At 41.9% G+C, this 16,136-nt stretch overlaps 1 protein-coding gene across 9 annotated transcripts in view; it reads left to right on the forward strand.

Annotated features, from left to right (window-relative positions):
* The window catches only part of BRSK2 (BR serine/threonine kinase 2), a 335,389-nt gene extending 319,621 nt beyond the window's left edge, over window positions 1–15,768 (forward strand). For 3 of the 9 annotated variants that reach the window (XM_075754904.1, XM_075754906.1, XM_075754909.1), the window contains 2 exons: window positions 3,106–3,153; window positions 14,863–15,768. In XM_075754904.1, the coding sequence (XP_075611019.1) occupies window positions 3,106–3,153; window positions 14,863–15,038 (224 nt within the window). In that variant the 3' untranslated portion in view covers window positions 15,039–15,768. Of the gene's footprint in view, window positions 1–3,105; window positions 3,154–14,811 lie in introns of all 9 variants that reach the window. The other 6 variants (XM_075754908.1, XM_075754903.1, XM_075754905.1 and 3 more) reach the window with 3 other exon arrangements.
* Window positions 15,769–16,136: the final 368 nt, after the last annotated feature.

Consider the following 16,136-nt stretch of genomic DNA (forward strand, 5'->3'; position numbering starts at 1 on the left):
AGCATTTTTTAATGGATTCAGAGCTTGTTTGGCCTTTTGAAGGAAGCTCTTATTTTAACCAAAGCATTTGCCATCTGTTAATGAACTGAACTGAGTGTCATTTATGAAGAGTCTTGGTCAAATCCAAAGCGTGACTGACTGCCAGCAATCTCTATGAAATAAGGAGTTGCCTTATCATCAGAAGAACTGAGATCTGACACTGCCACTATGCTTTAATTAAAAAACTAAACAGCACACATTAAAAATGCAGTAACATGACCCATCATTGCTTCTCAGACAGCTAAAGGCCTTTGGACCCTGGCTTTATTCACCTCACATAACACTTGGATCCCACAGTCATGGTTATGGATTATTATCCATGAGCAGAAGCTGACTGTCAAGAATCTAAGGCTTTCTGATTAGAATGAAAATTCTACTTTAAAATTATGAAATATTTTATCATATATTTACTAAAGCAGATGTTACAATATGATGGAAATGAAAGAAGTATTAAAGTAATTACTATAACAGAGAAGCTGAAGGCATTTTAACTCTGTTAGTCTTTCAAGTGATGCAGTATGAGCTACTGTTTCTGGTGTGCTCATGTTTGCTATGCCTTAGAAATGGGGGGAAAACAACCTGCTGGTGTCATGGAAAGACATTAAAAATACAATCCTGTGCAGTTGCTGGGACTGGCCATGACAATACACAGAATGCAAATTTTAATTGTGTGTAAAAGTTTTAAGAAAGACAAAGTAGAGGTTTTATTAGTGTTCCTTTGACATTTTTCCACGGTCTTATATTTCAAAAAAGGGGTTGTGTTTTTCCCTGTCCATCAAAACCAATTCTATAACCTGCAAATTTAGATTTTTATGAACAAAATGGGGTACAGAGCCCAAGATGTTACGCTGTCAAAAAGCCTGTGTTACAATCCTTTTTTCCTGTTGAAGATCTGTCAGTTTGTAGTCTAATCACACGATTAATGTATGTAGACCTTTTACACAATTAGCTTTAAATGAAATACTAAAAAGAGCTATGCTGACTGCAGGTGACTTCTTAGAAAAAAGACAGTATTCTGAAGTATTAACTTAAGGAGACATTATTTTTAATTTGTTAAAATTAACAAGGAAACAGAAATACCAATTTCAGGAGAGTCTTAGTAAACGAGTCACAATGTTTACCTACTGTGACATTATCCAATTACTACCTTTTTTGTTTCCAGACTGCTAGTTACTATGTGGCCAGTCAGTATGGATATGCTTGAGAAGAAAATTCCAGCTGTTGGAGGTGGAAGTCAGAAACAATCTTTCAGTCATCTTTGAGACTTACCCTGCTCTTACATGTTTTTTCAAAGCATAAGTTCTGCTAATGATTGGGTGAATGCTCTGAGCAATGCCACTATAGATCTGTATTACACTGCATTACAACAAGGTGTAGTTGACTCAGAGGGGGCTGGACAGGAACCACTAAAAGGCATGAGACAACAAACTTCTCTAAGTTATTAAAGAAAAAAAAAAGATACAAATTTGTGACTGTGACTTCTGGTCGTTGGCTCAATCAGCAGCTGTAGGCACTTCTTAAACCTGATAGGCATCTTCAGGGAGAAACGTATTTTGGGAGCTTAATCTGCTTTCACTCAGTCAGACTTGCCAAAGAATTTCAAAGGCAGGTAAACTCCTGGCCTCTCTGACACCTGTGATACCTTGTTCCAGTTCTTGAATCCTGTCTTCTCCTTCACCTCCTTTCTTTTTCCCCTTTCTCTTTCTCTCATCTTGTGCCTTTCTGAGAGACCTTCCATGGGTATCATCTCCCATTGACCTCTGCCAGCCCACCTCTAATGTTGGGGATGGGAGAGCATATAACTGCTGCTTAGATGCTTTGACCAGTGTCACTGGAACAAGCACCTGCCCTCTCTACTCCATGCTTTCCCAGATGATCTATGCAGCACAGGTCTGGCTGCATCAGAGAACATACCTATACATGCTCTACTAGCATGCGTTCAGCTTACCCAAGCATATCCAGTACCCTTTCCCCCTTTTTTGAAATTACTTTTTTCAGTATTTAAGGAGCGGAATGCTGAGAAATTATCCTTCCCTCTCTCCTGCGGACTTTTCAGCATACAGGGAGTAGGTAGAGCTTCCTAACAGTTAGGGGTTTTCAGCATATGTGTACATGTTTCCAGGAAGCCTGTTTCTTGAATACCCAAGTGTTCATCAAGAGGCCAGGCAAGAGGAGATCTGAGACTGAACTGAGTGCATTAACTGTTAGCCACTTGCTCAGCAGTGAGTGCTCTACATTGCCCGGCACTCATGGACCCAATGATTTAGATCCCAAATGCAAGGGAATCCTGGCTGACAGCAGCAGATCTGGCTGCCAGCATGTTCCACATGGAAGTGTCCAGCTGGGCTGGTCCTTTCTGCTTTAAAGCTGAAATGTAGAGCTCCTTCTGCATATTGCACCTGAGTAAGGAGCACTGAGAGGCTGTGGCAATGGGAGCTATACACAAAGTGGACAGTAATGTCTTAGGGCCAGATTCTGCCACCCTTTCCAGAAGTAATTCTATTGCCTGCAAATAGTGATGTTGAAAGCAAGATGAGTAAGAGACTACACATGAATGAGAGAGACAGTTATGTTTAGAACTTGGATATTGTTTGGGGTCTAAAAGATGTTTCTGAGCTGTGTAAGTAGCCTTCTCATTCCATGTCCAAGAACACAGTGCTGCATTTCCTCTCTCTGTCCGGGTTTTTGATGTACATAGATCAGCTGGCTGGGCATTTCCTGGCTGTTGCAGGCTAACTTGCAAAGCTGGCCAGGTGAAACAATGTATTCAAGGCTTTTAGTTTGCTAATGTGGTGGCAGAATATTGCCCACATCTCATAAATACCTATAATGGAGGTGAGCGGAAGCAGCAGGACTGAAGCAGCGTCCACTGTCAGTCACAGGGCCAGGTTTGCACTGGCATACAGTGGGTGGCAGAATTTGGCCTGGGTTGTATAAAGACCAAGATATGTATATGTTTCCTGCTTCAGGTAATAATGTGCTAAGTTACTACTTCATGCACAGAGGTATGGAAACCTTTTTTTATGTTTTTCCCTCCCTCCCTCCTCTTTCCGTTCTATGATCCAGACACCACTAACTGTATGGAGTTGATGACTGGCAGACTTTCCAAATGTGGTAAGAACTTCCTTCCCTTCTGCCTTTTCTCCTTCCCCAGCCCCTGCTGAGCAACATAATAATGCGCCGTCCTGTCCCTTCCACCTGTTCCCCTTCCCTATCCCTGCTCTCCCATGCTCTTTACAAGACCACCCACCCCGTAACAGCCCACTATGTCTTTCACTTACCCGGTGGACACAAGCACATACCCCTTATTGTGTTCCTCCCTACCCATGCACAGATGCACAGGCTCCACCATGGCTTTCCCCTTCATAGCACAAGTGTGCAGTGTTGCACTTGAGATTCCCCTCACTGTAACCCAGGCCAGTGATTTTCTTTTTCTTTCCTGTTTCCCCCCCCCCCTTTTGTTTACTTGCTGCCATTGATTCATGATTCTTCAGGCCCTTCTCTGCAGTGAAGCTGAATGCTGCCCTGCTAGCTGCTGTCTCCCTTGGTTTCCTGCTATTTATTGAGACAGGATTGCTATATTATTTAATTCCCTTTTGCATCCACTCCCTTCTTCCCCAGATAGCCTTGCGGTAAGACCCTTTTAAATCTTCCATAAGACACACTGCATATTATCTGTCAGACACAGCTAGTGTAAATTATCATAATTCCAGTCTGGTCTTGGGGAAGGATGTTGTGTCTTTAGCTGGAGGAGTAGTGAACCTACTGGAAATTCAGAATTTTGCTAGGAATGAGGAAAAAAAGTTTCCTGCAAAAATTGCAGCTCAACTTGCTTGGGGTTCCACGAATTTTGGTTAACTTGTCCCTTGCCTTCCCTCTGTGCACACATAGACTGTATTCTTTCTTTCATTACCTGTGCCCCTACTGACTCCTCCAAATACAATAGTGGAAATACCGAAATACTTTAAGAGAGGTTTGTGTCTTATTATTTTTATCTTGTACAGAAAGGTTCAGCACAAGAGAACTCTGTTCTCTTTAGATTTCCATTCTGGTATCTAGGTTGAATTCAGATATCTCTGTGAAAGGGAACACAAGCTGTTGAGGAAGTGATCACTGAGCTAGTACCGCTCTCCAGCTAGACCTGCAACTCCTGCGTCATCTCTTCATAAACTGAGGAAAGTTGTTCAGAAGTTGTTGTGGAGTCTGTAACAACAAAGGAACATTGTCAGGGTGGAGGTAATATTAGGTTTATGCATGTGTAACTCAGGCAGAATTTGGCCTGTTTCCTGTATTTCAGATGATCTCTTTCCCTTAAGATGCAGCTTTGCTGGTGGGAGTTTTTCCTTCACCCTGAAAGGAGCTTGTTTGATTTTTTACTTGAGCTTTCTGGGTTGTACCATTTCTGATCTTCTCATGAAGACTCATTTAAGTTTTAGGCAGACCTCCAGCTTCTTCGTGAAGGCATCAGAGAGCAAATCCCTCTTCTCCCTCAAGCCTTTGTTTCTTGCCTGGATCTCGCATTCACATCATGCAAAAATATTGAAATGCTGATTCTACTCATTGCTTGCAAGTTAATTGAGCTATACAGATAACCAGCCAGTACTCTGTTCTCTAGGTAGAGAGCATTACTGCTCACTCCCAGTTCAGGCAGGCCCTCCAGCTGTCACAGTGTCAGCATCAGTCCAACAACGGACAAAGAGGACAAGGTGAAGGCCAGCAGGGAGACTATTTTGTGACAGTTACAGCACAAGCAGAACACACATATATATCCAGAGAAGAGAAAAGATGGGTTATAAGGGTTTAATGGAGCTTCTTCCTTTAAATCATATTCCTCTTGGTGTGCTCACACACAACATAAGCAGTGGTGACTGCACCATGCTGAATGAATTGCACCATCCTATATAAGTGAAGAGCTATTTTGTGCACAGGAGAGCTCACCTACAATTTAGACAAGGGAGCGAGAGGGAATGATACCAGCCTTTAGCCTACTATCCGCAAATGTCCTCTAGGACTTTGAGGACAGGGAACCCCCTGTGAAGTTGACACAATGTTCATCTAGTAACACAAATAGTGTGAGAACAACTATACTATGTGTTTTTTTGACCTCATCATTGTTCCATATTCTGAAAGTGAGCACGGGGGGGAGGTCATTTTTGCAAAAGAGTTAACACTGGAGCAGAAAGAGGTAATCAGATGCTTTACGCCTGGCTCAGCCATGTGAAAGCTCTGGTGGGAATGAGGAATATCTTTTCACCCACTATAAACCATTGAATGTTGTAATTAAGAGCAAAGCAAATTTATTTAGTCATTTAAATGTTATCTTATCTTCTGCTAGCAGTGGTCATCAATCTGAGAAGTGATTTTGCATATAGCCATTGGCATTGAAAAACAAGTTAATGTTGAACAGCAAGGGTATGTCATAGGAGCTGCCAGTATCCAAATGACATAACAGCTGCTGTATCAACCCTACCTGTGCACACTAGAAAACTGCTGCAACCTCTTAGTATTTCACAACAGAAGAAAATAATTTGGCTTATAATAAAGTTGAAATGCACATCGGGGTGGAATATTTTATTTTATGTTTCCTCCCATTTGAGCAGGGGAATGGGTATTTCTATTGTCAGAAAGACTAAACTGGTTTCCATGAAGTCTTTCATATCTGTTCATAAGATCAAATTTACCTTGTAAAAATGAAAACCTTTATATTTAAAATGCAGCTGTAAACTGAAAACTGCCTATAGGAGTGCTACCTTCTAACTTAGCTGATCTATTCCTTGCATATATTCAAAGCCAAATCAGTTTCATGACAAATAAGCTTTACCACTTTAGATGATGCTGTTAAGCCTTATAAAATCAACACAGCTGTAAAAGAATGAGCTGGATTCTGTTTCTTTTGAGGCAGGATTGAGATGGTTTCCTACAATCTAATCTGGTATTTATGTCTATCTCACTGAAGAATAGGTAGTATAATTGACAACGAAGTTCTAATAGATTCTGCAGAGCCTTTCCATTAAAAAAAAAAAAAAGGCAATACACAAACTGGAAAGCCCTCCAGTTTCAACCACGAAGCTGGGAATTAGAAAGCAAGTATCATTGTAGATTGAGCACATTGGATCTGGAGCCATTGATATACACCACACAGAAGCCCACAGTGGCATTTCAGTAGTCCTTCTTCAGAAAAGAGTCTGTCTTTACAAACTTTAATGATTTTAAGTCCTTTATATAATGAGATGAGAATTTCTTTGGGTGGTTGACTCAGTAATAAAGCTGGTGTATAGCCTTTGATAGCTCCCCTTCCCAGTCATCCCCAGTTTTGTGGAATCCCTGGTAAGTATGTTTCACCAAGTGCTGGCTGCTGGCAGAAAACTCTGAAAAGCCTGCCTTATTCTTGATTTTACCTTCTGAGAAACACCAGGAAGCCTGTAAACTTTCCAGTCTCCACACTGGTGCTGTCTGGGGCTGAATTTTATTTCCAAGCAAGGCAATCTTTGCTTGTTGCTCTCCATCCCTCATGACTCTCAAGAAAGTCTTCAGTTACATCAGTGGCACTTCAATGCAACTGGGTGATGATAGGAGGAAAATGTTAGTATGTGTAACTAGTGCAGCTCCAGTCATGCTATCGTTGTTAGGCACTGCACAGACACATGTTCCTGCAAAGTCCTAGACCATAACTCTGTAACAACAGGCTGGCCAGAAGACCTTGTGTTTATTCTTAAACATCCTATGTTCCTGCTTACAATTCAATACCTTGATTCCTGGCACCAGAGTTAAACAAAAAACTTTACGGATCCTTGTGTGTATCAGTGGCTATCACCAAAATGACCTGATCAAAGCAGAAGCACAGCAAATCCACTTGCCTTTCATATCTTTCCAATGTATCTCACTCAAATCTCTTGCCTCCAGTGTTTAGGATTTGAGATAGCGTCCTATGCAGAGCCATCTGACCTTGTCCCCCATGGCCAATCATCCTCTTTGCACAGAGCAACTGCACTGCAGTAAAGGCTTCTCTTCATAGCTCCTTGCAATCAGCGTTTGATTCATATAGATGAAAGCCCATGTCAATAGCATCCCAAGCAACTTGAGAAATCAGGAGACATTTTGTAGTTTAAAACAGGTTGCATCATATTTGGGTTGCAATTGCAGCATATAGTTTTGTGAGTGCTGATCTAAGAGACTGTTGGTGTTACTAGCAGCAGCAAACATTGCATTTGGTGCTCTTGGAAATGATCCTGATCCATATTGGCATTAATTAGAGTAATCGTGCTTCTCACGAAGTAGCTTTTTGATAGAAGAGCAGGTTGGTGATTTGCGTTCGTAAAGTCATAACTGATGGCAGAAACACTGATGTCGAAACCTGCAGGGAAAAAATATATGCTGCCCTCCCAGCTGAAAAGCTTTTCTCACCACTGTTACACTGTGAGGTAGTCAGAACAATATTTTTTTAATTAGCATTTCTGAAAAATGTGCTGGCTACTGGTCTTTCTGAGCATGGCTGATTCTTCTGTCTAAATTGTGAGCCAAATGAGAGAAAAAAGGAAGAAAGATCACATATTCATTCATAATGAGTGGATCACAATAAGTAAGAGAAGTCAGATTTTCCAGAGTTCAAGCCAGGCTTCCCAGTTATCCTTGCCGATTCATCTAGTATCCTTTGCTGTCCAAATGGATGGCTGACTCCCCCCCACATTCCAGTCATATCTCTTCATTCTAGTGTTGTGTTGGGGAGACATTGCTTTTTCAATTCATGACTCATGTTTTTGCACTGTAGAAGGAGGTAGCAACGAAAACAGCGACTTGGTACTAAAGATGAATCCAGATGTATTGAACTATTTGGTACATGTCAGATCCTGTTTTGACAGCTATGGCTAGATTTTTACTGTCCAGCACAAGATCTTTTCCTCTTTCTCTGTAATAATATCTAATGCAGAAAATACAGATATCGCTCTCTTAATTAAGATCACAGTACTTTATTTATGGCAGGCAGTGCTTCAGGATACTCCATGTGAATATTTGCTTGCTGTACTAAGCTAAATTTGAGATGGCCTCCCTGGAAGATTAAATCATATTTTAAAGGGATTGATTCAGAGGAAAGGAGGAGGCAACATTTCACTAGCATACACAGGTCACTTCTCTCCTTAGGAACAGATCAGAGAACTTAAAACCCGTAAGATCATATTCGAACATCCATCTGGCAGGAAAGGACAAAATCATATTAAGTGCCAATATATTTCTGACATTTTTATAGACAAAAAATTGGAATGAAGCAGCAATACTATCATCTGCTGTGGCTTTACGAATGTAGGTCTTCAGCTTCCCCTCTCAGCACACACTTGTGCAGGCAGATCTTTGTAAAAGAACAGCCAGATACAAAGAATTCTTGGGCAGAGTCCTTTACCAGCCAATTTGCCAGAACAGCGTGATTCCACAACAGAACCTGGCATCTCTTCTTCCCACCACTATCCTTGCCTGCTCTTTCAGTGCCACCAGCTGTCCAAATGAATGTATGATTCCCTCCTCTCCGTCATCATGTTTCTTTTTGAATGTTACATGGTGGTGCTGGATTGGCCAGAGCTATTACTCGTCAGTAATGGACATATTTGTTTTCTAATTAATTACTCTTGCCTGAGCTCTGCAGAAGGAAACAGTAAGGAAATATGCCTCATCTATTTGGGTCTCTGCTGCCTGTGTTCACCGTTCTCTAACTCGTTACCCAAGAGCTACCTGTCTCAGTTATATTGTCTGTGACAGGAGAGGCTGAACTGGGTCTCAGCTTCTCTGTGTGTGTATGAGAGAGAGAGAAAATGTGCAAGATAGAGGCAGAATGGCCATCTGGATGCATCTGGCTAGTCACAAATACTGAGCTACCCTCCTGCAGAGAAGATGAGATGTTTTAGAGGAGTTAGAACAAGGATGGGTTATAGAGCATTTAAATGTAAGGTTGTTTTTTTCAGATCTGCCCAGGTTTGTAGCAATTGAAAGTTCCCATCTTCTGCTGGTGGCACGGACACTTGTGCTAACAGTGCGTGAGTATTTCCTACCAGCAGTCTGTTTCTGCAAACACTGTTTTCAGCTGGCATTTTTACTGGCAGAGTGTAAGGACTCTGGACAATAAGCTCTGTTCTTACCTTTAGAAGTCATCTCTCCCAGTTGTAATTCAGGTGTCCTGCTAAGAAACTGGAGTTGTTCTGTGGACTGTCTGTCTCCATTTCCTAGTCCTAAACTGAAATGAAATCAAAACAACTGTCCCATTAGGTAACTAACTGGGGGAAAAAAATAAATGGGAAAACTTGTTCTGGTCAATCTTTTGTGACAATTTATAAATCCAGTAAAAAAACCCATCCATGTCTTTTGAAATGCTTTCCTGACTTCCTATATTTTTAGAGAAGTATGAGTTTTGGGATTTTTGCAGTTTCTTCACCTAACTTCAAGTGGCCTAGAATGGGTTCATAGACTAGGAGGAAGTTCTGGCCTCCAGAAAGACATTGCAATGGCCTTTCTGTCACCCTTCTCCAGTCTAGAGGGAAGCCTCACACATCCAACCATTAAATGAGCAAAAAATTCTTTCTGTAGCCTTCTTTAGTAGTCAGTGAGCTCGTTGAGGCATCTCTCTGATTTGTATTTGTACAATGCCTAGGCTAGGGGCTCTTCAGTCTGGAGGAAGACCCCTACAGGATGTTACAACTAAACAAAGAGGAATAGGCCACTTTTATCTTTCTGTCATCTCTTGCACTGCATATACTCTTGGAGTGGGTTCTATATTTTACGTCTTCTGTTTTCAAAGGCAGAAGGGACTCTGCCAACAGAAACCAAGCAAACAGGCAAAAAATGCCTAGTCTTAACAAAGAAAGCTAGAACTCTGTCAAAGTAGCAAAATGGGTTTGAAAGGGAATGGATTATCACCCATCAAGGGAGTTTTTCAATGCTTTATGTGAAAGGAGTTGGATTTTTTTACATGATTCACTGAAACCACAGCTGCTATCGAAATACAGAGCAAGCTAGGGATGAAAAAGACAAGGGGTTAAAGAGAAAGGAATGAATTAGGAAGAAAACCTCAGTAGCAAAGGCAGGCAGAAGACAGTCAGAAAGGATGTTAAAGCAACAGGGGAAGGAATATGGGAAGTCAGGTTGACAAAGGGGGTCTCTGTTTCCAGTGGAGACCTATCTTTTCCCATTTACCTTCTCCCAAAGCCTAAGCTAGAAATGTAGAAACCCCAAATTTCTCAGCTATACAGAAAGGAAAGGCAGAGGGTAATCCCACAGATGGTATATTGGTTTTGTCAGCACCGCAAGGATTAATGCATTAATACATAGACTTGAGAGAGATGGTTTCACAGGAGAAGGAAGAGCCTCAGGGTTTGCTTCCGTTAAGTCAATGGGAATGTTGCTATTTGCTTCAATGAAAACAGGATGAAGTCCTTATCTGCCTGTCTTAAAATTTTACAAAACAGCAGGCTCTAATCAGTGACTGAAGCCTCCAGGCTTGTCCTGAAGCTGCTTGTTCACCACCTCCTGTTTTTGTCCATGGACAACTCTGAGGGTCTTTGCAAGGTCAGGGCAGAGTTTTTGCAAGGTCAGAACAGGGTCTTTGCAAGGTGCATCCTTTCCTGGTGGCACTTCTGGTGCCTGGAGTGAATCACCTCATTTTCTCTTTCCTCTCTTACCAGATTTATCCACTTCCACTTTGCTTCTCAAACCTGCGACACGAGTGGGGCTAGGTCAATGTCAGACAGACTGCCTAAGAACAGCAGATGAAATACTGAGGACTGTGAGGGTTGATACAGTCCACTTGCCCAGCCTCCTTTTACATTTTTGTGTCTGTCTCCTTCCTTTTAGTGCCTGTTATATTCAAATGCATTCACAGTGTTGAGTTCTTTCATATTTGGCCGTGACAGTACTGCACACAGGTGCCACAAACCAATGCCTTCTCCAGAAATATATTCCTCTATGATCCCTTCAAGACATGACCCTTCCATAAGCTTCAGTGCTTGTTTTCAAACTCATTCCCCCTCCACATCTTGCAGCATACAGCTCCTTGATCTAACTCAAAAATGGACATATCCATCTCCTCCTAACAGATTTTAACCTAATGCTCTGAACCTCCCCTTCTGCCTCTGACCCTTCTCACAATTTCTCACCCTTGCTACCCTTCACGCCTTCTTTGCTCTGTGCTGATGAACATTTGCTCTCAAGGGGAAAGAAGACCTTAGTTACAGATGTGTGAAACACCAGGGAAGTTTTGAAGAATCAGTGAGCCAAACCTCCATCCCTGTCCAGAGGAAATGGGATGTCATCTCACTTTCTGAAATAAGAGAGGCAGCCTTTCTGATGCCCCCATATGGACTTAGAGGTGTAAGGGCCTATCACACATTTTGCACTGCATGCTAGGAGTGGAAGATTGCTGAAAAAGCTATTCTAATCCATCATCACCAGCATTTTCAAGTCTTGTTTTACTGAATGTATAAGCCCAAAGGGAACTGAGAACTAAGAGGAGCAACACCACACACCGTTTTCATGCTTCCAGCATAGCTGACCCATGTTCACATATCTCCTGAGAAAAATGTGAGGACGCTTTGTCTATCCAAAGACCAATATTTAGACCAGCCCAAGAGTGGGCTAACAAGCTGTCATGTAGACAACATCAATGCAGTGATTGTATTGCTTAGTGTAGGATCAGTTCTTTCTTGACTGCAGGATAAGAGAGCATTATTACTTAGTATTTAATTACAAGTCCAGATACCACAAAAGGCAAAGGAAGGAAAGGGTTAGTGAAATGGCCTATTTTATATTTCAGTAGCTCTCTTTAAACATCCCTAAGGATTTCTTGCCTCCCATTAAAATTTTACCTGAAAATGCTGATTGTAAAGAATCCAGTAGTGATACTGGCAAAGAAAAGCAGACTATTAAATACTTACACTGCAATAAATCTCCAGGCACTTGAAAGCCAGTAGGGAATGGGGAGGAGAAAGGGTGGATGAAACAGGGGCTGCATATTTTAATAGGAAGATTAAAAATCCTGTATCAGGACTCAGCAAATACAAGATATATAAATACAATTTTTAAAATGTTTTATTGCTCCATTCTTGCAAGTTGTACTTTTGTCTACTGTTCCTGTCTACATGAAAACAAAAAACTTCCCCGATTCCTGCAGAGCCCTGCTTACTCTGCCCTCTTCTTTCCCTCTAAGCTTGTTGAATAAACTGCTCAGCTGAATAACTAGAGATATTGCCCTCCCCTTTTCTCCCAACCTAGCAGTCTTTCCCTCTCCAGCATTTTTTTCAGTGCTCTTTTTCATTCTCTCTGCTGACTCCATTTGCTTATGAAGATGAGGGGTCCAAAGCCACATAAGAAGCAGATCTGCCCACATTCCTGCATTCAAGGCTGAGTGTTTGCTTTCTTTTTTCTTTCTTTTCATTGAAAAAGAGTATCCACCTAAAAGAAGTAGAAATGCATCTGAGCAGATAGAATTGAGTCTGAGCAGAGCATGACCCACAAACCTAGAACAGTTTTAGGAAGGCTTAGGGAAATCTCTGAGAGAGAAGTCATAGATGGGAAACAGATGTTGCCCTTCCAAAGCATCTGCATTCATGTGGAAGGAAGCAGGTGGAGCTCACAGAGGTCTGACCCCAAAATGACTGAGAGTTTGATAGCCCTTCTCTTCTTAGCCAGAAATTGGGATATGTGCTTTGGCTGTTTGTTTGGGCCCATCTCTAAGGCTTCAGTCAGTTAGGTGAATGATGTCCTTCCAGAAACTAACAGCCATTTGCTTGTGGCATTGGTGTAACTCAATGCACAGACAGAACCAGAGCCAGCAGTAAGTTAACCACAAAGCAGCAAGTAGAGGAAGACAAGGAATGAATTAGATTAACAAGACCAAGATCCTTCACTGTATATGCCAGCCATTTGATTTTTCTCAATGCCTGTACACATGCAGAGGAAAGCAACTACCTGGGTTGCTGGTTAGCATGGGGCAGGAAAAAATCAGTAACACATTCAGTTTTGCAGGGCACAAATACTATGTATTTCCTCTTTCTTTGTGTAAAAGCAGTTGATGTCTGTCTAGCATTTTCCATTGGAGAATAAGAAAGCACTCAACAAGTTCTTCAGCCATGCTACCATGCACAGAAAGTACTTGCCTGTTGTAGTAACTGTTTTGCTTATGTTTGTAATGAAAGTGAAGGGAAAAATAATATTACCAAGCCACCAATATAATATTACCATTGTCCACCAACTGTGGATAAATGGCAATCTCTGCTATGAAGAAACCCCTTTGCTCCCAACTGAATGTTCCCAACTCAGGGATGAAAGGTTCCACTCTTCACAGCATACCACAGCATTGGAAGGCAGATTCAAGGAGCCCATTTCTTTCTGGGAGCTGGGTGTGATATAAATGATTTGGATTTGTTAGAACATTGGAGCCAACAGTACCAATATTGAGAAAAGCATCATGGGGGTTTAATATTCACAAACAGGCATCACCTCCACAGTGTATGTTAGATAAAAAACACCTTCAATATCCATGTTCAGAGAATTTACTGTGATCCCTCCTATGTCTGATCAGGATTAATCCCCTAATCCAAGAGAATTAAGAGGGACTAGAAATGCCCGGAAAAGGCTACATTTCCAGGAGTAGCTGGTCCCTTTCCCTCAGTAGCATCCCAGAGCCTTTCCTCAGGTATGGCCTTCTACACATCCTCTGACACAGGAGGAGATTAACAGCACACAACCCTGCTGCTTGGAGTTCCAAATGGCGTGAAAGATTGTATTCATGTGCACTGTGCCCGACCCATGTTAATACTGCAACCTGCTCTGGTGGCTGGCATAATGAGGTACCTGTTCTACTAGCACGCAACCCTACACCTCTTTCTGGCTCCTAACTCCACTGGAGTGAATGTCAGTGTCATGGAGGCTGTATTGTAGAGAGAACATAAATTCAGGACAATGAGGAAGTAGTTCTTGACCCTGGTAGGTCCCAGAAATAGTTAGATGCATGACAGCCTGCTTCCGCAATGCATTCAGCACCTTCATTTCCAGGTACCTGTTGTAAGAAACATCCAAAGGTACTTAGAAGCTTGCAAGTAGAAGCCACAAACCACACATGCAGATGGCAATACTCATGTCAGTCGTAGCTCGTTTTTCAGCTGCTTCCCATGGAGCACTCAGGTGCTTTGTGCTTAGTGACTGAAAGGTGAGCAAGGAGATACTCAGAAAGAAAGAAAAGGCAAGCAAAGAGAGCCTAATGCCCGGTGTAGCCAGAGAGCTTAGCAAGGCCACAAAGCAAAGCATCAATTGGCGATGACATACAAATACCCTGTGTTTGTAACAGCAGCAGTAAGATGGGATTTGCCTGTATCCAGCATTACATTCACTGACATTTCAGTGCAGAGTGGCCCAGTGACTCCAAGTAATAGACTGAACTGTTTCAGGCACACAGTACTGTGTCCTACTGCTAGGTGAGACAGTAATGCTCCCCACTCAGGAGAAAACTAGGACCTTCCCCCTAGGTGCTTTATGCTCCCAGCATCTTTATTTCTGTAGGTGTCCCATCCTAAACACTCTTCCTCTTCCTACTCATTGTCTTCATCCCCCACACACCCCCACGCACGTGGCTCTGGATCTCCTCATCATGTTCTTCTCGTTAAAAACCCCATTGTTCATTTGTTTGTTTGTTCTCTCTCTCTCTCTCCTCTTTTTCTCTCTCTTTCCCTCTCGTTTTTTTTTTTTCTTCCTTCTTTCTTTCTTTCTTTTTTTGTCTCCTCTGTTTTGTGTACCCAGGCAGCCCATTGAGTAACAACTTCTTTGACGTAATTAAACAACTTTTTTCAGACGAGAAGAACGGGCAGGTGAGCCATCCCCCCGGCACGCCAACCAAGCATAGCGCAAACAGCAAGCGGAGCGATTCCGGTTCTAATGACTATGGGTCTAGAGGAGACAATAAGTACCCTGCTGGCAAAGACAAGGCAAAGATGGTCTCATCAGTCGGCCTACAAGACCAACCTTAAATAAACACATAAAAAAATTAAATAACTTAGAAAAAACAAAAACAAAAAAGCAAGAAAGAATGAAAGAATATTCCTTAGCAAGCTAGCCTCTAAACTAGAAGGATGTATATACCTTGCCACAACAGTACAAAACTGTCTATAGACAAATTTTGTATGAAGGAATGACTGTATATATATACATATATATATTTATATATGATATATAATATATATCTCAGAAACAAACACAAAAACAAACAAATGAAAGAATGAAAAGAAAAGAAAGAAAAGAAAAGGTAGCACAGATGACAAACCCAGTTCACCAGATCTTGGGTTGTGGTTTTTTGATTGATTTTTTTTTTCCTCCCTTTTTTTGAATGTTTTGCTTTTTTCCTCCTTCCTGATTTTTTGGGGTTTTTTTTTTATTATTATTATTATTTTTCGTTTTCTTTTGTTTTGTTTCTTGTTCTGTTCATGCTCTCTCTGTGTTTCTGACGACACCACTTGTTTCCGCTCTGCTACCAGGAATTATCCCGAAAAGTTAACATGTCAGCCACGGCTTCACCTTCTGTGCTCTGCGGACACTTGTTGACGGAAGGCAACCGATGTAGACTGTCCAAGGACCAGTCCTGTTTGAGGTTCCCAGCCTCCCCTCTCCCTTCAGGAAGTGGGTTTCTCCCCCACTTCTCCCCAAACACCTCCCCAATGCACGCTTTGCTTTCCCCCCCCCCCCTCTTTTTTTCTTTTTTGGTGCTCCACAAGAGAGATCTGCTCAGTTATGGGATTGCAGAATCTGAGCTGAAAGGAGGTTGCAAATTCTTGGAGTGAAACCTTTACCTTTGGCAACTTCTGTCCGCGCAGGTGAACTCAGCCCGGAGGGGGAGGGTGCAGGGAAGGAGAAGGGTGTAGCGGGAGCGCAGTGTTTCATGAATCCAGAGCGCATTCTCATCAGAAACCAGCCAGGAGCAACTCAAAACTAAGCGTTGAACCAAGACAATATTGGGGAGCTTCATCACGTGATTTTCTTAACCTTCTTTTTCTCCCCACCACCTTTTCTTTTTCTTTTGCCCCTTTTTTTATATATATACATGTATATATGTGTGTATATTTATATATAAA

This window comes from Balearica regulorum, chromosome 5, assembly GCF_011004875.1.
Source record: "Balearica regulorum gibbericeps isolate bBalReg1 chromosome 5, bBalReg1.pri, whole genome shotgun sequence".
Taxonomy (NCBI): Eukaryota; Metazoa; Chordata; class Aves; order Gruiformes; family Gruidae; genus Balearica; species Balearica regulorum.